Source organism: Thalassophryne amazonica, chromosome 5 (assembly GCF_902500255.1).
Source record: "Thalassophryne amazonica chromosome 5, fThaAma1.1, whole genome shotgun sequence".
In the NCBI taxonomy this organism is placed as follows: Eukaryota; Metazoa; Chordata; class Actinopteri; order Batrachoidiformes; family Batrachoididae; genus Thalassophryne; species Thalassophryne amazonica.
Window position 1 is genome coordinate 102,167,087 of NC_047107.1, and position 24,599 is coordinate 102,191,685.

The 24,599-nt window shown below is 40.2% G+C and overlaps 1 protein-coding gene across 2 annotated transcripts in view; it reads right to left on the reverse strand.

Annotated features, from left to right (window-relative positions):
• Positions 1 to 14,886, reverse strand: part of LOC117511041 (transducin-like enhancer protein 4) — a 151,446-nt gene extending 136,560 nt beyond the window's left edge. For both annotated transcript variants that reach the window (XM_034170987.1, XM_034170986.1), the window contains exons 1-4: positions 14,619 to 14,886; positions 14,223 to 14,320; positions 10,192 to 10,255; positions 10,036 to 10,080 (exon numbers count right to left, since the gene is read on the reverse strand). In XM_034170987.1, coding sequence (XP_034026878.1) covers positions 10,036 to 10,080; positions 10,192 to 10,255; positions 14,223 to 14,320; positions 14,619 to 14,663 — 252 coding nt within the window. In that variant the 5' untranslated portion in view covers positions 14,664 to 14,886. The remainder of the gene's footprint in view (positions 1 to 10,035; positions 10,081 to 10,191; positions 10,256 to 14,222; positions 14,321 to 14,618) is intronic.
• Positions 14,887 to 24,599: the final 9,713 nt, after the last annotated feature.

A 24,599-nucleotide genomic window follows, 5' to 3' on the forward strand; every position in this document is an offset into this window, starting at 1 on the left:
AAAAATACATTTTTGTAGTATAATATTAATTTACAACTGTCATCGTGTTGATTATCTATATGTTGTTTGACTGCAGCGACTCTCTGGCATGCAAGGGATTATGGGATACGTCACTAGGGCGAATTGCAAGAAATTTAGGGATTCCATCATCTACAGTCCATAATCAGAAGATTCAGAAAATCTGGAAAACTTTCTACACGTAAGCGGCAAGGCCGAAACCCACCACTGAATGCTCGTGACCTTCGATCCCTCAGGCAGCACTGCATTAAAAACCAACATCATTGTGTAAAGGATCTTACTGCGTGGGCTCAGGAACACTTCAGAAAACCATTGTCAGTAAACACAGTTTGTCGCTACATCTACAAATGCAAGTTAAAACTCTACCATGCAAAGCAAAAGCCATACATCAACAACATCCAGAAACACCGCCACCTTCTCTGGGCCTGAGCTCATCCATTTCAAAATGAGTAAATATTTGCACAAAAACAATGAAGTTTATCAGTCTGAACATCAAATATCATGTCTTTGTGGTGTATTCAATTGAATATAGGTTGAAGAGGATTTGCAAATCACTGTACTGTTTTTATTTACATTTTACACAACGTCCCAACTTCACTGGAATTGGGGTTGTAGTAATTTCTATGTGCATGTGTACTTGGAAATACTCACAGTTTATGGTATATCACACAAAATGTGATATACCATCACTCACCTTCATAATTTGTACACACAACAACAAGTACAGTGTTAGCACTAAACAGGCTGTGCACATAAATTAAGAAAAACTCTGCAGCCAAACTGAAATTAATCCATTTGAATGTGGAAGTAAGTAGTTCTGACTAGTTTCAAACAGCTTCATTTAAACTGTTCTTTAATGACTTCTACAAGATTCTCTCTCACTGGATCTAAATGGCCTTAAAGTGAAAGTTAAACTCAATATGTCTGTGATCTATTAAAATTAGGAAAAAACACATTGTAAATGTAGATATTTGAATATTTGAATGAATGAATGATTTATTCGGCATACAAATTCAGCACAAAAAAACTCCTTATCAAAAAAAAAAGATTTTAGATTTTATAGTAGCACACGTGGCCAAAAGAAGCAAAAGCTTATATACACCCACCCCTTTACCATATACTGTATTGTGTGTGTGTGTATATATATATATATATATATATATATATATATATATCAATCAATCAATTTTTTTATATAGCGCCAAATCACAACAAACAGTTGCCCCAAGGCGCTTTATATTGTAAGGCAAGGCCATACAATAATTATGTAAAACCCCAACGGTCAAAACGACCCCCTGTGAGCAAGCACTTGGCTACAGTGGGAAGGAAAAACTCCCTTTTAACAGGAAGAAACCTCCAGCAGAACCAGGCTCAGGGAGGGGCAGTCTTCTGCTGGGACTGGTTGGGGCTGAGGGAGAGAACCAGGAAAAAGACATGCTGTGGAGGGGAGCAGAGATCGATCATTATATATATATATATATATATATATATATATATATATATATATATATATATATATATATATATATATATATATATATATATAATGCATCCTCATAACAACAAATATAAAAAGGAACAAATTACGGACATTTGAGATTAATCAATGAACTGAAATTTCTCATCACGACAAAATAAATAATAAGGCACAATCCAAAAGAAACAATACCAAATATTATTGCACTGTATATATTTCTGCACTGCATATTTTTTCTTTAATTGTCAGCTCAATAGCATTAGTTAATTTTCTGTTATTTAATGGTGCCGTTACATATACGATGACATTCCAAACTCTGTGATTTTGTTGTGCAAAATTCCCTGCCTATATGGTGGCTAGTTAACTTCAAATTACATCACTTCATTTTCAGTGTCTTTTAGATTTAGTTAGGGCCCCATCGCACATAACATGATTGAAGACAACTGGCACACAAAGGAAGAATCGCATGCCACTTGTGAAAAATGGGACCCTCCTCGAATGCCTCGTACAGCAGTTGTCCAAAACCATTCGTGCACAGGACATGCACTCTACATTCAGGTGCTGCTCGCACCTGTAACCCATTCCAACGGCAGGCAAGATGAGGTCACATTGTCAGCTGATTGTATTCATAGCATGTCATATGCAGGTCAGACATATCTTGCCGCGGCACGATATGCTGCATGAAATCATCGGCCATGTTGCACCACGGCTGAATGATACGATCGAGGCAGCCTTCACACCAGCGACTGAAACACAGCGAGTGCCCTGCAAGTGCCCATTCGACAGGTGTGACTGAGGTGGTTGGAGTGTGATCGCTGTTCAGCGCACATCTGGACAGCTGTAATGTCCAGCTACAACTATAATGTCTGCTGTGTACTCGCAACTCAGCTGGAGGACATATGTCATGCCATCAACAACATGAAAAACACTCCACTCAATGCACATGTGTGGGCGGGCTCTCATGTGCTCATCAGTTCCACCTGGCTCAGTGCATATGACGTGTTAAATTAAAAACACAGAGAACAGGACAATTAAATAAATACATACAGTAATTACATACATAATTACATAACAAATACTTGACATAAATAATCATATAACAAAGGAACAGAGAGTACCACCTGCCAGTGGAACTCTGAATATTTATAAGAAATCTTTCATCCCCTCCTCTCTAGTAGCCCTTAATAAGACCAGATAGACGCTTGTGCTGTCAATTTGTGTTGTCAATCAATTATTTATTTATTTATTTTTAAAGTTTTGTGTATTTTTATGTGTTTTTATGAGCCAGTTATTGAAGAAGAATTTCTGTGACCTTTGTGGGATAAACAATAAATTTTATTCTATTCTATTCCATTCTATTCTGTACGTTTGTTTGGTAAGGTGGCGTGTCTGCACCAGCCACTCCTGATAGGATCTATGAACCCGCAAGTCACAGCTGGAGAACACATACCGTGTTATGAAGAATATGACCTGACAACATTCCACTGTGAGATGTGTGCTTGAGTGTACTGTCCTCACGTGGAAATACATAAAACACTGTTAGGGTGATCAAACACAGTTCTGAACTCCCTCACAAACCCAGTGTACGTGTGAAGGAGCCGTGAATTTTGCTCCCAAAGCGCTGTAGCCCAAGCGCGTGCCTCTCCCCGAAGCAGAGTGATCACATAAGCTATTTTGCTTGCGTCTGACGCGTAAATGACGGGACGTTGTGCGAAGACGAGCGAACACTGCATAAGAAAGTCCGCGCACGTCTCCACACAACCTCCGTACGGCTCAGGAGGGCTTATGTATGCTTCAGGGGATGGTGGGAGGGGTTGTTGGACCACCACTGGAACATTAATATCTAGCACAGGATCAACAGGAGGAGGAGCTGCAGCAGCGCCCTGACCGCTCGCCGCCACTTGCGCGGAGAGAGCCTCCACCCTGCGGTTCAGGAGGATGTTTTGCTCGGCTATTTGATCCATTCGAGCCGTAAAGGCGGTGAGAATATGCTGTAGCTCACCAATCACGCCTCCTGCAGATGCCTGCGCTCCCTGCTCTCCCATTGGTTGTTCAACAACCTGGTGACGCCCCTCGGAGTCCATGACGCTGGCCGAGATATCCTGTTGGGAAAGTGTAGTGACACGGACCCACAACAGGGGGCGTAAATGAACGGACAATGGAAGGAGTCAAATTATAACACTTTACTGGTGTGAATGTCACAACCAAACACAGCAGAATCAGAATGTGCAACAGTCAATTAATAAAAGGTGCCGTGTGGGCAGGCTCGACGATAGGAGACGCCCGTCTGGAAACGAACCGGAACCACACCGAGGAATACTGGAGCCGCCAAGTCCCGGAGTCCCCAGGTGGCCACCTTCCCGGTGTGTTGGATCTGGTACTGCTGGCAGAAAGCAAAAGACAGTCAAAGGGTGGGTGTGTGAACACCCAGTAACACTGGTGGGAATGCCACCTCCACGTCTCACTCAGCGCGTTGCAGCGGTCTCAGCTGAAAAGGAGCGCCGTCTTGCACAGCCTCCTCAAAAACGACCGGTTCTCCTGCAAACACTCACAATAATAGATTTATCGATCTCACAAAAGGGGCTGAGAGTATTACCTCCAGATGAAGATGATAACTCGGCAGTTTGGTGGAGGTGTCTTCCTGCTTTTATACCAGATGTGTTGATAGTGACAGCTGTCACGGATGAGGGGGTGCAGCTGTCACCACGGCTTGTTCCTGAGGCGGCAGCGCCCTCTCGTGCCTGAAGCCCGCACTTCAGGCAGGGCGCCTTCTGGTGGTGGGCCAGCAGTACCTCCTCTTCTGGCAGCCCACACAACAAACACATTGCCTTTGCAATGAGCGGGAGCGACCATGTCAGTGCACACATCACCAGGCTGTACCATGTGAAAAAAAACAGTCTGATAATGTGGACACTCAGCTGGTGATCTGAATGTCACGTCACCCACGTGAGCTATGGTCCACATAATGTGGTGTCCTTCGGCGCACCGCTCGCTGGACATGCAGGGAAGGCTGGACACACAGCACCAGCAAATGTGGACATGATAGGAGCACATTCATGTAATTTCATGAGCGTACGTCTATGACCATAGGTCATATACAGAGGAACAGAAGGATCATACTTGTATTGTCCACTCAGTAAGAGAGATTAAATATTAGAAATTGCAGTGGTTTTTTTGGGGGGTGTGTGTGTGTGTGTGTGTGTGTGTGTTGTGTGTGTGTGTGTGTGTGTGTGTGTGTGTGTGTGTGTGTGTGTGTGTGTGTGTGTGTGTGTGTGTGTGTGTTTTTATTTCCCTCACAGCAGCGGCACTATGTGGTGTCACATGTTCCAGGTGCTCACACTGTGTTCGTGCGCACACACGAGCGTGCATGAAACCGTCACTGTCGTATTGTTCACGCCTGTCCAACATTGTGTCCTTTGTTTTTTGTGTTTTTTCGGCCGGTTTCTGCTTCCTTCTCCCAACTCTGTGTAATGTGTGAAGGCCATTAGTTTTTAGACAGCTTTATATTCTGTTAGAGTCCCTTACTTTTAGCTTTCATTATCTTCATATTCTGTGGGTTCATAATCACATTATTTTATATTCCATTATGTTTATATTAGATTCAGGTGGCTTTCAAACTGTTTTTTAATCCACTAATTTTATAGTCAGTGAATTTTTTTCTTCATTTCGCTTTAGCATCAGTCGGGGTACTTAGCATGATATTGTGTTTATATGTACTTTTTTTCATTTGGCGTTATAGTCGCTTAGCTTTGTATTCATTTGACTTATATTCACTTAACTATATATTCATTTGTAATTTCCATTAGCTTCAAATTATTTTACCTTAACTTTCAGTTAGTTTTACATTCAGGGACAGCTCAGGTTGGACAGTTTGGAGAAAAAGTCAGAGAGGCGAGATTGAAATGGTTTGGACATGTGCAGAGGAAGGACCCAGGGTATATAGGGAGAAGGATGCTGAGGATGGCGCCACCAGGCAGGAGGAGAAGAGGGAGGCCAAAGAGGAGGTTTATGGATGCACTTGTGCTGAGGGAGGACATGCAGGTGGTTAGTGTGACACAGGAGGGTTCAGAGGACAGGGTGAGACACGATTGATCTGCTGTGGTGACCCCTAACAGGAACAGCAGAAAGAAGAAGAAGAAGAAGCAATCCCAATACATTTTTTGCTTAAAGTAGACAATCAGTTTAGACGATAAATTACAATAAGCCCAGAATGGCATCACTTTTTTTTTTTTTTACACACATGCAGGACTAGGTGGAGAGATTATATCTCCAACTGGCCTGGGAATGCCTCGGGATCCCCCAGTCAGAGGTGGTCAATGTGGCCCGGTAAAGGGAAGTCTGGGGTCCCTGCTGGAGCTGGGAAAGCGGTTGAAGATGAGTGTGAGTGTGACATTCATGAAGAGGCACGGACCTCTTTCAGGTTTTTACTACTGAGCTGCAACACATATGGGCTGCATCTACTCCCCAAAAATTTTGTTCACCACTGGGGGCAGCACCAAATAAAGTAGCAAAAAGCACAACATATAAAAGTCCAAAAGAAGAAGCCAGCTGTTGTTAGCATAGCGTAACTGTCCTTTCAATGTAAACGCATCTCTTACTTTAAGAACCTTTTTTGATTAGTATCGGTTAATCTTTGCACCCCTAGGAGATACTATTCAGCATTATCAGCCAAAACCAAGATATAGCAAGGTTAGTCTTGAATTGTGGATTGTTGTGTCGTCATTCCCCCCATTTCAATTTCAATTTCAATTTATTTCATTTTACATAGCGCCAAATCACAACAAAGTTGCCTCAAGGCGCTTCACACAAGCAAGGTCTAAACTTACCAACCCGCAGAGCAAACACACAGGCCCTCATTTTGTTCACTAAAATAAATAGCAGTTCAATACTATAAAAAACTGGCTCTTCAATAAAACATATTTGTAGCCATGTGCAGTATACAGGCACGTGCACATACACACATGACAAATATAGTTATGCATACATGCAGCACTGATACACACAAACAGACACAAAGCACTTCTCAGCTCGGCGTGCACGCACACACCTCATTGCTCTGTAAATGAGTGTGTAGCTGGTTAGCTGTGGCCCATTTAGCCTGGCAGCTGATGTGTGGTTAATACACACATTTATGCTAATGACCTTCCAAAAGCAGCAGTCATGTAAAAGCTTGTTAAAGGCAAAACACCAATTTGCATGAGTAATTTTTCTGGGCATTTTCTTCTCCAATTAAACTGATTCTACCAAATGGAGACTGACATGAATTTCAAACATCAGATCTAATAAGAAACTAGAGCACCGCGCTCTCCACCGACACTAGTTTCCAATTCCACAATTTTTTTTTTTTTTACCTTGGAAAAAAATTTCAAGGTCAAAGTCCTGTTAGAAGTGACTTTTCATAAGCTAAAATATCATACAAAATACAGATCAAAAGGGCTTTTCAATGTTAAAATCAAATATCTGCTAAATCCGCAATACGGATGAGATGAGAATCAAACTATTCATTGAGAGCGCCAGTTTCCACCTCATTGTCACGAATGAGACTGGTTGAGGCACTTTTGATTGAGATACAATGCAAAATGCACATCAAATGGACTTTTCAACATTATATTCAAATGTCCACAAAATCCACAATCTGGATCAGATAGTGAGTGCCAGCCTGCACCTCATTTTCAAATATGAGTGACTGGGGCATGCTTGATTATGATATAATGTAAATTATACATTAAATGAGGTTTTCAATGTTAAATTTAAACGGCCGGAAAATCTGTAATGTGGACCAGAGCTAGATCAAACGTCAGTAGATAAAGGATACCATCGTACATAAGACTCTCAAATATGAAAGACATTCGATCTACTTTGACAAAGTTATGAATTTTTGAATATTTGTTCAATGTTAAAGATAGGACTTTTTCCATTTTTCCAAGATTTTACATCATGTTCTCATATATAAAGTCTAGATCCTGTAGTCAGTGTTGTGTACATGCTATCTACATGGTAACATTGACTATACAGTGAATATCAAAACAAAATTTCTGGATTATATACCCCTTTCTGTTGTGCTGTCGATAAAATTCAATATATGATTCTTGAAGAGAATTATGTGAGGAACACATTAAAAAAATTTGCATGATAGGACAAAAATTGAGGGAGATATGGACCAAAACATGACATTAATACATGTGGTACCGAAATTGTAGAGGTTCCGAGATCGTATGGTTCCGGGGTCTCCAGACACCTTTGAACCCAACCATTCCTAACAACCATCCATTCATGGTATCACATATTTCTTAATTTAGACATCACAATCTCTTATGGATAAAATTTAACAAGCTCACAACAAGAACAAGCATAAAACTGTCCAATTAACAGAATAAGTCTAGAATTATTTACAGTTTCCCAGAACCCTTTGCACTCCTGTGATGTCACCATGTTGTTTTATAGAAATAAAACTTCCCATATTAAAATTTGAGCAATGAAAATAACATGCGGCCATCTTTAATATAAAACAGCAGGAGGGAAACCATTTTCTCCATGCCTTGTAGTAGCAGGTGGTGACCACGGTGCTTGTTGGTGTTGTAGACTGTGATGTCAGTGAGACAACACATCTGTTTGTTACTCCACAATTATTGTGTAGCAGTAGCAATGCATTCTATTTGCATTTCCCCTGTCCTACCACTAGATGCTGCACATATGCACAGTCAGAGTATACTTGCACAGATTTTATAAGTCAAAATGAGGGTCCAGGGACCTTCTTCATGTTTTAACTCCTGTTCTGCAGCATATTGGCGTGGCCCTACTTGCCTTTTGTTCACCACGTACAGTAGAAGAAAGCGTATCGTAGAAGCCCATAAGAAGTAGCTATTTTTTGCCTGTTAGCATAGCATAAATTTCCAAATATATGCTATGCTAACAGCATAGCATAAATTTGACAGTGTCTTGTCAGTTTGTTAAATAAGTTAATATTCTGACATAGCAGTTTGTTAAATAAGTTAATATTCTGACATAGTGTCTTGAATCAGTTTTGCCTTCAGTGGTATTCTTAAGAAGCTAAGAATACCACTGAAATTTGTCTGCGTTTTTGACATTTGCATTCCTCAAATTACTTCTTCATTGTGGTATGATTCAAACCCTTTGTGCAGCAGTGACATGCAGCAGCATGGATTTTTTTAAGTGCATTTAACAAATACTTAGACATTTTGGTTCAGAATCCATGCTGACCTTTACTCTCTAAAAAGTAATTCAGTGGCTTTGTATATATCACAGTAAGAAACAGCGATACTGACTTAATAAAATCTCTGAAACACATTCAATTGATTGTTTGAGTTGGATATACCAAATGAAATGTCTAAAAATTTAAGTAAATTTTTTTCTTAACTTTACATTTATTATTTGAGTTTATTTCACTGAAATAAATTAGCATTTGAATAGAATAGAATAGAATGCCTTTTATTGTCATTATACAATGTACAATAAGATTAAAAGCCAACTCCAAAATCAGTGCAGGCAAGTAAGAAGAAAAGCAGCGATATCAAATAATATGTATCAAAAAAATATATGTACGATGTAAACATTAGAAGGTAAGGTGCACGGTCCTGGATGGTATGTACATTGCAGAATAAGTATGTTATTATTATTATTTGCTTAACAAATGATATTTTATGAAATATACTTAATTTGTTTGGTAAATTTCATTCAGAATATTTGGAAATGACTAATAATACACATAATATTTTTACTTAGATTTACCAAAATCATCAAGTATACTTAAATGATTTCACAGCTTTTTAATTTACTCAATATTTTTAAGTGTAAAAATGTTTCACCAAAAAAAAACTGAGTACGGCACAGTAACAGTTTTTAGCGATCGGGTTGCATGTACTAGACTACGAAGATGTAGATGTAGCAGCATAGCAGATTCACTCAAACAATTCATCATGTTAAAATCTGGCCACATTTAGTCATATGTTTTGCTTTAAAACTGTTTTCTAATTCATGTCAGCCAATTGTTACATGCAGACTAAAAAATATTTAATGATGAGATATTTGCCTCTTTAAATATTTTCGGAGCATTTTTTCAGCCTTTGCTTTAGAGACCATGAGGGGAAAAAAGGTCACCAAAATTGTGTCCTGTAGCATGAATTAGAACAACGAATTGTGTTTTTCTGAACACACACACAAATAAATGGAACTGAGAATGTGTATGGTGAAGCAGCAGCTGGGGGACATATTTCATTTAAAAATTGAAAGCAGTCATCAGCTGACTGAAGGTTTGTCATTCTAGACTCAGCCTTGTAGCATTTGTGACAGTAAATCAGTTACCTCCAAGTTCACAACGCTGTACACTAGCATCAATACACAAAAGTGCTGCAGACACAAATGTAACTATGGATTTAAAAATCAAAATATGAAAAAAGTGCTTATCTTACTGTATTTTCAATTTGTTCTCCTCTACCAATACAACACTTGAATCAGTTTTGCCGTATCGTCATCATCAGCATAATCAATCAGCAGTGGCAGCAGCAACAAATATTTCCTACCTGTTTGTGCATCTCGATGTTGAGTCCATATGACATCTCGTAATACTGAGGGAGGAGAGAAACACAGATCACAGTCAGGCCAGTGAAAGGTGTCCCATGTTGCTCTTTTTGTTCTCACAGAAACGCACACACAGTGACAACGTGCACATGACTCACCATGACATAGTGTCTCTGCATCTCTGTTTTCTCACTGGCCAGTTTCTCACACTCCAGTTTCAGACTGCAAACAGAAGGAAAACCATCACTAAGCTCTTACGGTGGCACCCCCCACCCCACCCCGCCTCCAGGGAGCTTTGGCATCGGGGGACACGACCAGTTGAACTTCGTTAAATGAGTCCTGCACAATTTGTTTCACCTCTGCAGTTATTAAATAATTATTCAATTATTCAAGTTTTCTTGTATGGAGTTTTTCAACGGCTTTTGGGTAATTTGGGGGGTGCTGAATCTGAATCTGGTGTTAGTTTTTGCCAATCACACATTTTTGAGATATGAAAACATATTTCTCATATCAAGCATTGAAGCAAAAGCCGCAGTCTCGCACACCTCTTTGGCACCATAAATGATATTACAGCTCTTGTTCACATTTGGCGAACGTGTTTAAAAACTATGCTTTTGAAACTGCTTTTGTGCAGGATTAGTGGCATCAAACTCGTGTGTGAATGAACTGAGCTCAGATTTGCATTCAGCACCCCAAAATTACCCTAAATCATTTCTCAAAGTCTATGAAAGAAAATGTATTTATTTATTAATTTATTGAGCAGTGAAATCAAAGATTACAAAATTTAACAAACTGACAATTTTTGGACACAAAACAAAGTTGGCACAACTGTGACACAGAACATCAAAATCAAAAATGCCATCATCTTATTCTGGGTTTCTCTTCTTACTGCTTGAAAAACATCTCAATTTTTTTTTTAATTGCCCCAAAACACTAATCTGAATCTTGATGGATTTGTTAGTGCACTTAATTAATTGATTACCGACTGACTGAAAATTCTTAACTGTTTTAATTAGTTTGACATCATAAAATTTATTAAAACTGTCTTGTTTTTGAACACCAATTATGAAACATAATGTTGCTTTTCTCTGTTGGAAATTTAAATTGTTCCTGCTTTGAAAAATATTTTACAGACAACACAACTAATTGCGTAAATAAGCAAAAAATTTAACAAAATCATTACTCATTACAGCCCTAATACTCCCTCCCTCTCTTACACACACACACACACACACACACACACACACACACACACACACACACACACACACACACACACACACACACACACACAAATGAAAAACAGTTTCTATCCAACTTTTGTTAGAGGTAAGAATACCACTGAAATAAAATAACCATGTCACATGGCCAACCCAGTCTCACAGATTGTCGTGATTCACCAGCACAAAATATACATTAATCTATTGGGTTGTCATATTGTCACAAAAAGTGCAAACTTTTCGTCATGGGAGCACGAATTCATTCCAGTTCATTCCGTGATGGCCGCACATAATTAAAAGTGAAGCGGGGCAGGGTGTTGGGGGTGGTTATGGCTAAGGTTAAGGGAAGGAGTAGGGTTAGGTTATGGTTTAGGTGAGGGTTGGGGGTAGGAGTAGGGTTAGTAATAGTGAGTTAAAAAAAAAAAACCCATCACGAAAATTTGAATCATTTCGTGACAGGAGCACGAAAAAAAACGTGAGACTCGGCTGCACGTGGCACACTGAAATAAGTACAATATTTGTATAAATAAGTATGTAATATCCACTGCCACTGTGAAATATCCACAATTTTGTACTTACTTTTCTCTCTCACACACACACACACATATATATATATATATATATATATATATATATAGCTCCTACGTACTTATAATGTTTTAATTCTTTTAACTTGCGCTTTGAACGTACCTTTTTCATTCTTATTAAAATTTCTGTTTATTTTCTTCTCTTCCTGAGACTTTTTAAGTCTGTATGTGACTTGCACAGGTTTATATTTGCATTGAAACACTTGCACCTTACTTTTCATTGTACCTGTTACAATGACAATAAAGAATCTGTATCTGTAAATCATGATTTCTCAAACATCACTTGTTTTACTGTAAGATTCACAGAAACACATGAAACTGCCAAAATCAATCTCAGCAGATTATTTAATGTAATCTGTTTTAAGTAATCTGTTATCAGGTGATTATTTAGTGAATAGAATGTCATAAAAATGCTTTTAAAAAATTACAATCTCAATTTCCGACAGACTAAAGGGGCGTCATAAAATTGTTTTGTCCAGCAAGCAATCAAGAAATAAGAAGTATTAAATTCATAGCAATAAAAAAGGAGGAAAAAAACAAGTCTTCATATTTACGAAGCAGCACGCTTTCAAAGTTTCACATTTGCTCTTAATAACTTGAAACAAGTTAATTATTAAAAGTTTCCTGTCAGCCGCAATCTCACTCATCGACTAACTGTTTTGCCACGTGAAAGTAGGATTTCTAAAATGTGAGTGCAACACATAAAGAAGACAGAGTGCTTTGTGACGCTTGGATCACACCGGTTTTCTCTACAGACACTTACTCAGCAGGTGCAGCTCTGTAATTAATGGATCAATAAACAACCACACAAACCTCATCATGTATACTTACAGGGCGAGTGGACACCCAAACTGCACCATCAACAAAAAGCAAACACATAATGAGGATCCATAAATCAACAGCGGTTTAGGAAAGAAAAACCTTTAACTTTGCCAAATGTCAGCGCTTCCTGCACTGCTTTTGCCAAAGCATCTGTCAGATAAGAACATCATCAAATGTGCCGTCAGATCCATGAAGGCAGGTAAATTTGATGTACTGACGTTCTGGATTTAATGCATTGCTTGCGTGCACGTCTGATTGTGTATACACACACAGAGACACACACATATATATATATATATATATATATATATATATATATATATATATATATATGAAAAAGTATCTCCAACTCTAATAATTATTTTGTTGCATTATGTATATTAAGTATATGCAAAAATGTAACCCATCCTTTTTTCTATTTTTTTTTTTTAAACCAAATCAGCAGTCCTTCAGTGAGGATTTTTCCCCTCTGGGATGGGGTTTGATCTGGTCTGCCAGAACATTACACATGCAGCAAACAGTTCAGGTCGTTCCTTTCCAGGATTGGACAGCAAACTGTGGGCTGCTGTTTCATCTCACTAGATGATTGGACAATAATTACAAGGTGGCCAGAGGTGGGTGATTATTATGCATTGGTATCGTGCTTATGGTTCAGCCTGCAGCAATGTATTTCACACTTCATCATGTCAGGTAAAATGCATTTCACACCACTTGCACTCGGGAGTGAGACATGCACACCAAGGTTGATGGGTTTACCTGAGGTTAGTCGCCACTGACAGATTGGTCTGAGACAAAAGACGACACTAGCTCTGAAGAGCGTTAAAATAACTTTTCTGGATTTTTTTTTTTTCTTTTACCACCAGTACCTGGTACTAAACTGTAGGATTCATTTTTATGTTTTATACCCATAACCAGCACAACAAACAAGACACCGCTTCAAAAGCAACACACCTCTGACAACACCCCACACATATCTTAGATACATTTTACCAGGTTTACGCAAAAACTGCTAAATTGGTTTTCTTGAAACTTGGTGTAAGGGTGGGGTATGTGCCAAGAAAAAAAAGTTTCTATTTTTGGAGTGGATCCAATGAAGAGTACAGATCCATCTCCCCCCCCACTTACTTTAACACTGCAAGATTGGCCATTTTCAATATTTTTGGTAATTTCTCAAGAGATAATGTAAATATTTGCACTCTATACACACACACACACACACTATATATATATATATATATATATATATATATATATATATATATATATATATATATATATATATATAAAAGATCTGTGCATTATCTCTTCAATAAAGTTGAAAAATAGCTTGCAAAGTTAAAAAATAAAATAAAATAATTCTGGATCCAACCCTTTAATTGGATCTGCTGCAAAAGGTAATGGTTTCTTTTTTGGCCTACACCCCATCCTTTCACCAACTTTCAAGAAAATCGGTTTTGCACCTGCTAAAAGTCAGACAAACTGCACCAAATACCTCAAACCAAAATTCCTGCTTTACATGTTTCTACTGGTGAGCTGTTTCAATGCGTGTCATCCGGTTACCTGTGATACTGGGCCTGCAGAAACTGAAACTCCTCCTTGATCCGGTCGCAGGACTCGGTGACCGTGAACTTGAACGGCTGTCCCGGCTGGTGGGGGACCTTCAGGGATCAGAAACAAAACAGAACAGAAGTCAGCCAACAAAGTTCTGCGCCACGACACAAACGCAATCGACTTTTGGCTCAATCAATCTCCTTGTGTGCGCGCGCGCACACGCACACACACACCCACGCACGTACAAATACATTAACCCTCGCATACGCGCACGCACAACTGCAGCCTGAAGCAGTTTAACAATGAGCGCATCTGTGCCATGTGAGCGCGCGGTGGAACGGATACTTGCTGTGATTGCGCATCAGGTGCACGCCTGTCCGCGCAGTTTTGACAGTCGGTACTCACCGGGTGCCGCGCCGGGGGGTACATCTTTGCCAGATCTCGAATCATTAAAAACGTAATTCAAAGTTCATCCAAATGAAACACAAAAACAAAGGCGCCGGCACCTCTCTCCCCCGTGCGTAAAAGCTGTGTGAGTGGTCAGCGGGCTCTGCGGATTCCGCTCACACTGGAAACGTCTTCGGACCTTTTACTGGCCGTCATTGTTGCAGACAGTGTTTTACAAGTCCTCTCAGTGCGACGATATTCTCCTACAACCTCCAACAAACTGAGTCTGTGCGCACACGGATGAATATTTATCCTGACAACTATCAGCGAGTCGTCTTTTTTCTCATTGATTCTCCTTCCAAAGCGTCGACCTCTGGCACATCGTGACCCTGTGTGTCCGCTGGCATCCCGTCATCACGCATTTATCGCTTCCCTCCGATAACGTTCACATCCCAGCGGAGCGACCACCCCACACACACTGTAGACCCCAACCTCCACTGAGCCAAATTTAGGCGCAGCCAGTCGCGTGGACACAATTCCAATTACGAGCGGTTCGCATCGTGACGTCGGGACGTGTAGTTTAATTCACACGAGTTTATAATAAGCACTACAGATGTGCGCCTGCTGTGAAAAACTACAACTTCCCTGCTCCTCCGCAGAGCCCGCGGAGCCAATGGCGCGCGTTCCGAAGGAGGAGCAGCTATTAAATCCAGCCAATTGCGACGCTCCAGTATACGTAAATCAGACCGTCCTCGTGCCAGTCACGGACATATTGGCCAACCACCTTCACCAGCAGACGATTTACGCAGACTCCCCACGTGGGGCCCCGTCTGGTACTAAAAGATGTCACAGGGATTACTGTGGAAATTATCTGTTGACTTATGTGTTTTCATATCGACTTCCAGGAAAAGGCAAAATATGGCACGTAGGTGTCTTATGTTCTCCTTATTTTATTTCACTTAATTGCCAATTAAATGGTCTGTTGCTAAATGCCTGCAGAATGCACTTACAAAAGTGCAATTAAATTCTCATTGAACCTGCTCACAGGGCCTCATTCAAAGGGCGCAGAGCATGAAAGTGGTGGAAAATGGTCTGTTACCAAACTTCACTGTAAAGGTGCATCACACCTGAAGTGCTTTCCCACAGTTATGATGTTGGGCACATCCATCCATCCAGCCATCTACATCCATCCACCCACATCCATCCATCCAGCCATCTACATCCATCCACCCACATCCAGCCATCTACATCCATCCACCTACATCCATCCATCCAGCCAGCCATCAACCCACATACATCCATCCAGCCATCCATCAACCCACATCCATCCATCCAGCCATCTACATCAATCCACCCACATCCATCCATCCAGCCATCTACATCCATCCACCCACATCCATCCATCCATCCAGCCATCTACATCAATCCACCCACATCCATCCATCCAGCCATTCATCTACATCCATCCACCCACATCCATCCATCCATCTAGCCAGCCAGCCATCTACATCCATCCATCCAGCCAGCCATCTACATCCATCCATCCATCCATCCATCCAGCCAGCCAGCCAGCCAGCCAGCCAGCCAGCCAGCCATCTACATCCATCCACCCACATCCATCCATCCATCCATCCAGCCAGCCAGCCAGCCAGCCAGCCAGCCAGCCATCTACATCCATCCACCCATATCCATCTATCCAGTCATCTACATCTACCCACCCACATCCATCTATCCATCCATCTACATCTACCCACCCACATCCATCCATCCAGCTATCTACATCCATCCACCCACATCCATCCATCCAGCCATCTACATCTACCCACCCACATTTATCCATCCAGCCATCTACATCTATCCACCCACATCCATCTATCCAGCCATCTATATCTACCCACCCACATTCATCCATCCAGCCATCTACATCCATCCACCCACATCCCTCTATCCAGCCACCTACATCTACCCACCCACATCCATCCAGCCAGCCATCCACATCTACCCATGCATATCCATCCATCCAGCCATCTACATCAACCACCCACATCCAGCCATCTACACCTATCCACCCACATCCATCCATCCATCCATCCATCCATCCATCCATCCATCCATCTACATCAATCCACCCACATCCATCCAACCAGCCAGCCACATACATACATACATACATTCAGCCAGCCATCTACATCTATCCACCCACATCCATCCAAACAGCCATCTACATCAATCCACCCACATCCATCCACCCAGCTAGCCATCAACATGGCACCCACATCCATCCAGCATTCTCATCTATCTATCCACCCACATCCATCCATCCACCCATCTACATACATACATACACACATCCAGCCAACCATCTACATCTATCCACCCACATCCATCCACCCAGCTAACCAACTATATCTATCTATCATCCATCCATCCATCCATCCACCCAGCTAGCCAACTATATCCATCCATCCATCCATCCATCCACACTGTAAATAAAAGGAAACATTGGGAAAATTTAAAAGAAATTAAGACATTTAGTTGCAGAGACACTTTGGTTTTACTCAGTTAATGGTAGCTATGGTTCTCTTGAATTAACAGTTTTATTTAAAGTTATATATGAAGTTTTACAAGCAAGAAAATTCTATTAAAATCAATTCACAATCTCAAGTTCAATATACTTCAAATAATGTTTGCTGAAAATAAATAAGTATTGACTCTATTAATTGCCTGAAAAGCAATTAATAGAGTCACATTATCAGTCAACAAACAGCACCAGATGTAGTGGAAATATTGCTGTCTGCATCAGCACAGTGTACACAGAAAAATAAAGGCACTACCTGGAACCAAAAAAAGCTTCTTCGGACTGAGAATCATATTAGGTTCTAGCAAGAACCTTTCAGTAAGATGTTCTTTGAAGAACCATTTTTTTCAAATGGTTCTTTAAAGGACTCCCAAAGGTGCCTATAAAAAGCAAAAAAATAATTGTTGTTTTGGGCACCATAAATGGTGCTCCAAAGAACTTCAGCAACAATTGGTCCTTTAAGGAACGTCTTTGAATAAAGATCTTTGTGAACCCAACTGGTTCAGTAAAGAACCTGTTTTAAAAGGATCTTCAGACGTTTAACAAAATAAATGGTTCTTCAACCATTTTAAATCAGACTTTTAAATGTCACTTAATATAATTGAATACTCATTTCCATCATGCATGAACATATGATACAACTCAAAGAAATCAAAAAGATATGATCTACATTTATTCATCATTATAATACTAGTGACCGTGTTTGCTATAAAGGTCTGATTGAAACTCCCACAGTGCACTTCCTCAGTATGATGTCCTTTTTAATAGACAGAAGAAAAACAGTAGTGGAAGATGGTGTCCACTGCTTTCACTTGTTGCAACAATATCTACAAACTAGTGAAAAGGTACAATGCAACCAGTGGTGGGTACAGTTCCGCTAATCCACTAACTGCTAATTATCAAAGCTAATGTTTTCATTAGCAGATTAGCTTTCCAGATAACTTTGAAAACTATCAGCAGACCAATTAGCTTCTGATAAATTTAGTTCAAATAACGTTTAGACCACTAACATATTTTTGTGGGCATAGTGAATAAAGCTTAACAGCTAAAAACATTTGTAAAGTCTGAAATCAAAGATTTTAGTGCCTACTTATTACATGTTATGCAGCAGACAGACAGCCATGAATGGTAGAGCTCTATCCTCTGCAGGCAGAATAAAAAGATAGTTTATCTTCACACCATACAGACATCACTAGAGTCATGCAAGGCAGACAGTTTTGACTTATGGTTATAATTTTAAACAAACTAATTCTGGACAAGTTATTGAAATTAACATCACATCTGTCATTTTACAGAGTGAAAATATTAGTTATATGTTTTAGTTTTAAAGTAATGCACTAATTTTGAAGGTCTCCAAAACTGTTCCAAAAATGAGCCTCGGTGCACAGCCATTTTCAGATCTCTAGAGATGTTCAATCAGATCCAGGTCTGGTCTCTGGCTGGGCCACTCAAGGACATTCACAGAGTTGTCCTGAAGCCAGTCCTTTGATATCTTGTGCTTAGGGTCATTGTCCCGCTGAAAGATGAACCATCGCCCCAATCAGAGATCAAGAGTGGTCTGGAGCAGGTTTTCATCCAGGATGTCTCTGTACATTGCTGCATTAATCTTTCTCTCAATCCTGAATAGTCTCCCAGTTCCTGCCCCTAAAAAACATTCCCACATCATTATGCTGCCACCACCATGATTAACTGTAGGGATGATGCCTGGTTTCATCCAAACATGACGCCTGGCATTCACACCAAAAAGTTGACCAGACCAGAGAATTTTGTTTCTTTTGGACTGAGGGACCTTCAGGTGCCTTTTGGCAAACTCCAGGTGGGTTGCCATGTGCCTTTTACTAAGGAGTGACTTCCGTCCGGCCACTCTACCATACAGGCCTGATTAGTGGATTGCTGCAAAGATGGTTCTCCTTCTGTCTTGGAGACCTACAAACAATTCCTTTGACTTCATGCTTGGTTTGTGTTTTGACATGCATTGTCAACTGTGGGACCTTATACTGTATATTGACAAGAGTGCATTTCCAAAATATAACCAGTCAACTGAATGTACCCCTGGTGGACTCCAGTTAAGCTGTAGAAACATCTCAAGGATGATCAGTGCAAACAGGATGCACCTGATGTTAAGCACAGGCTTTGAGGTGAAATACAACCCATATAACAGACTCCAAACAGATAAAGGTTCAACAAGGAGTTTATTGCCAAAAGTAAGGGGGTCCCCACAGTGAGCAGGGAAGGAGCCATGCACAGCCCGGCACACAGACCTGCACACAGAGACAGGGAAAACAGAGGGAGAGACAGGACAGAACCTAAAACCTGGGTTCACTTTGGAGCTTCACTGCAAAGCCTGTGAAAACTTATTTACATGTGGTTTCTTATTTATTTATATATATATATATATATATATATATATATATATATATATATATATATATATATATATATATATATAAATTTCCAAAAACGTTTTTCACATTATCATTATGGGGTACATTATCATTCGGCAGTCGGATACTGTGGAGACTTTTAAGTCACGTTTAAAGACTCATTTGTTTTCCCTGTTTTATCATTAGTGTTATGATGTGTTTTTATTCTTATATTCTTTTATGGTCGTCTTTTTATTGTGTTTTAAATTTTTAATTCAGTTTTTTGTTTGTTTGTTTGTTTTATGTTGTGTGAAGTGCCTTGAAACGATTTCATCGTGAATTGGCGCTATAGAAATTAATAAATTTGAATTTGAATTTGGGTATTGTGTGTAGAATTTTGAAGGAAAAAAATCAGTGTTGAAATAAGGCTGTAACATAACATAATGTGGAAAAAGTGAAGTGATGTGAATACTTTCCAGATGCACTGTACAACACCATTCCCTCTGTTTCCCTTTTCTGCAAAAGCTTATTGCTATCTATACCCCTAAGAAACTAGTGGACGTTGACACGGTCACCACCTACCACATTATTTACCACATTATTTTTTCCTGCCTTTCATTTATTGTACTTCTGCAGCAGAATAACAACGGGAGTTATAAGCCTTTTAAAACATTTATTTGATCTGTAGGTATTATCGATGTTACGTGTGAGAGCACAGGGCTACATTTTTTTTTGCCACTGTTTTTCTGCCAGTCTATTCAAAATATGATATACTGAGCTTGCACTTGAAATGGCAAAGGGGCTTATCCTCCATTATTGTTTAAATGAAGTGAAAGGAGCATTTGGTTTACTGTCTGCCATACACTGCAACATGCGTCTGCTCCACAAAGGTGAGTTCACATTATCACAGTCTTGTGTTCTGCGGACCACGGCAGTTCACATAAAGCAAAGCCCTCTGTCTTTGGTGTCAAATCTCACTGCCACTCCTCCGTTCACCCGAGCGTAGTGCACAGTGCTGTTAAAGATTCACCAATTTGAGTGTTTCTTGTTGTATGCCCCCCACGGTGTATGTTGCATACTTCTACACAAGACTGACACTCAAAATAACAGCTCAGAATTTCATTGTACATTGGAACACTGTGTTTTCACTGTGAATACAACAATAGAGACTTTTGATCTCTTGATGTTGAGATGCACAGAAAGTATGTTTCACCATATTAACATGGAACACACATTGATAGTAAAATTAAGTCCCTTTGGCTGCTCCCCTGTTTTCACTTGGGGTCGCCACAGCGGATCCAGTGAGGCTCTGCATGTTGATTTGGCACAGGTTTTACACTTGATGCCCTTCCTGACACAGCTCCACATTACATTCAGAAATGTGTCAGGGGTGCAGTTTGAATCAGGAACCTTCTGCACCAAAACCAAGCACTAACCACTTGGCCACCACCCCTTTGATACATACCTACTATAACCCCCACATTGCACCCCAGAGAGTGTATGCATGAATGGGTGAATGTGAGGTATCTCTGTAAAGAGCTTTGACCATGAAATTGCTATATGTTTTGTATGTGTGTGTGTTGGGTAATCTGTCGATTAAAAAGTTGGTGCATTGAAACTTGGCTATGTCAAAATGTTCTTGAGAAAGATGCCCCTGGACCCACGCTGATTTTTTTTTAGTTATTATTAATTATTATTATTATTATTATTATTGTTGTTGTTACTGCTGGGATAGATCCAAATATATAGCGCCAAATCACAACAAACAGTTGCCCCAAGGCACTTTATATTGTAAGGCAAGGCCATACAATAATTATGTAAAACCCCAACGGTCAAAACGACCAAGCACTTGTGAGCAAGCACTTGGCTACAGTGGGAAGGAAAAACTCCCTTTTAACAGGAAGAAACCTCCAGCAAAACCAGGCTCAGGGAGGGGCAGTCTTCTGCTGGGACTAGTTGGGGCTGAGGGAGAGAACCAGGAAAGGTAAGTGAGTATAGAAAATGGATGGATTATTATTATTATTAATTATTTTATTTTCACCAACACAAATTTTCAAGGAAACTGTATTTAAGTACATTGAACTTAAGATGGTGTGTTGAATTAAACTACAATTTTAAATTGAACAAATTTTGTGTAAGACAGCACAGTGGCTTCTTGTTTAGCACTATTCCCTCACAGCAAGAAGGTCATGGGATCGCGTTGCACTTCACTCTACATTTCATGCCCCATCACGAAATGAATTTGTGCACTTGTCACGAAAAGCGCCCCATTTTTATAACAATATCATAAACCCATAGATGAACTGACTTTTCGTAATGCCATCACAAAGTGCTGTGAGACTGTGTTGAGTTTGCATGTTCGCTCTGTATTCGCAAGGGTTCCCTCTTGGTGCTCTGGCCTCCTCCCAGTTTTAAAGACATGCAGGTTAGATCAAGTGGTGACTGAATTGGCTGAAGGTGTCTGTTTGTCTGTCTGTATGTATGTTGCTGTTATTTATTTATTTATTTATTTGCTTTTTACACATTCCATCAACACCTGATTATCCTGTTTGGGGCTGAAGGCTACTATTTGCCTCATGTACTGCAAAAACTGTCCCTCTCAAAATAAGACAAATAATCTGAAATCTAGCCAAATTGTCTTATATTAAGCAAAAAAAAAAAAAAAAATCTGCCAATGGGGTAACAAAAATTTACTTGGTTAGAATTCTCAAAACCACCAAAATGTCTGGGCACTGAATAATCAAAATGTGCCTTAAAACTAGGCAGAATTCCTATTTTAAGATTAGCCTCTGTCTTAAAATAAGGAAAACAATCTTGTTCCTTTGCTTGGATGATTTGAAATCCATTGTCTTTCGTTAGTACTGGTTGAATACAGCTTGATATTAGCTGGAAAAACTTAATAAGAAAAAGTGAGATATTTTTCCCAAAATAACACGTTTTTTTCTTATGTAAAAAAAAAATGCTTGAGAAGACTAGTTTTCTATTTAGACAAAAATTAAGTCAAATTTTCTTAAAACAAGTCTTTTTTACTTTCTTAGATATCAGTTTTTGCAGTGTGATTTTCCAGATTATTGTTGATGGCATAAGCGTTTTACTGATGCTGCTGTATTTTATTTTCTTCATGATTGTTGGCATATCAAAGTAGTGGCTGCTACTTATTAATGCAAAATACCCCAATTTGTTTCCTACTACATATGATCCACATCCCACACCCGACCCAACCAAAGCCTACTCAGATCATTTTGAATCTCACTGCTGTAAATTTGAGTTACAGTGCTGTTAAAAAAAAAAAAAAAAAAAAAAAAACCCTCTTCCTATTTAGAAATAATGATCATGACTAAGACTGGTGCCAGCTTGGGTGACTGTACTAACAATTGCCAGTTTTCTGCCGTGAGTTCAGGAGATGAAGTGCAATGTTGCTGCATCAGTAGCTCACTTAACCACTGTGTTCAGTCATTTAGCTGCACTAATTAACTGTGTCCAAAACCTTAATTATCTTGTGCTGCACATTCCATCTCTCCTCTCTGAATTTATTATCACCTGTCACAGCCCTCGGGTAATGCCATGCATTTATAAAAGTCTCGATTCTACATTAAAAGTGTTAATATGATAAACAAGGACATCTACCACTGTAACTGGTTGCTCCTTGTATTGTCTGTGCTCCTCAAATACACAGGAATAAAAATGGTAATCCACACTATGACACCACATCAATCCTCCCTCCAGGCCAGCCTGCCTGTCTGTCTGCGTCTCGGTCCTCCTCTCTGGATTGTGCACACATACGCACCAGCTCAGCCATTCAAATATGCGTCTCTATCTAGCACACATACAAACTAATATCTCAGGTAAGCACAGGGCCTAAAGTGACCGGCTGTCGTAGTGCGTGAATCCACTATGGCTCAGAAAAGGTAATATCATGCCCTCCCTCTCCCCCCACCTCTCCAAGTCTTGAGCCGTGATGTGGGCGAGCGGGGAAGGTGCCGGGCGGGAGGAGGGGGCAGGTGAGGAGGAATAAACAGATTTATTTGCCTGCACCCCTGTCTGATTATTTTGCCCCTGCCTTTTGTTCCAGACCTTATGAAACCCAAATGTCAAGTGAGGCGAGGGCCTCATATCAAGCCCTGTCAATCACAGTCCTCTGTGCACCTGAAGCTCTGATGCCGGATTATTGGCTTCAACACAAGCACTGCCTTCACTCGCAGCTGCGATGCCTCAGACGATTCAACAGACAAGGTTTTCTCTCTCTCTCTCTCTCTCTCTCTCTCTCTCACTGTAAGAGGAAGTTCATTTGCTAGCTGATGTGGGGGGAGATTGCACAGGGGCAGATTTTGAGGGTGGATGGTAGGATATGTGCATACGGTCGGACACAGTGCTTATCCAGGGAGGAGGAATTAATCGGGAGGAGGTAGGCTTGACGTGGGGATGTGATGGAGAGTGGGTGGCGAGGAAACGAGGCTTTAGCATCTTGCTGAGTGTGCTGATCCCTGTTGGCTATCTGCACATACAGTGCGTCTCCTAAATTTGCTGCACCTTGCTCTTTTCATTCCATGCGTCTTATCACTGTCTTTCACAAACATGAGTATGGCTTCCTGTGATCCTCCCTCACTGTTAGTAACTTACTCGTGCAGGCATGTGCACATAAAAAAACCCAAGCAGTGTTGGCTGCAGTATTTACATTCTCAGATGGGCTACACAAAAGACGATAGGACCACCGACCCGTCAATCAAATCCTTTGGTAATCTACTGTTGAATTAGAGAGAAGGACTTTAAAATTTAAAGCCTACCCGGAAGTGATGTAGTCAAGAAATGATGCTAAATTTTAGCCTGGAGGCTAGGTTGTGTTTTTGTTGTACAGTCTAAAATATAAAAGCCTATATTTACTTAATCCAATTATGTCAAGTGGTCCCACATGACTTGCAATTGTTGACATAGCAAATATAGGATTTCATTTCTTAGTGTGTATTCACTGTATATTGAGTTTGCATCACTGAAAAATGCTGTACTTGGTCTTAATTTGATCCAGAGAAGTAACCTTTCCACAGATATTCAGACATTTGC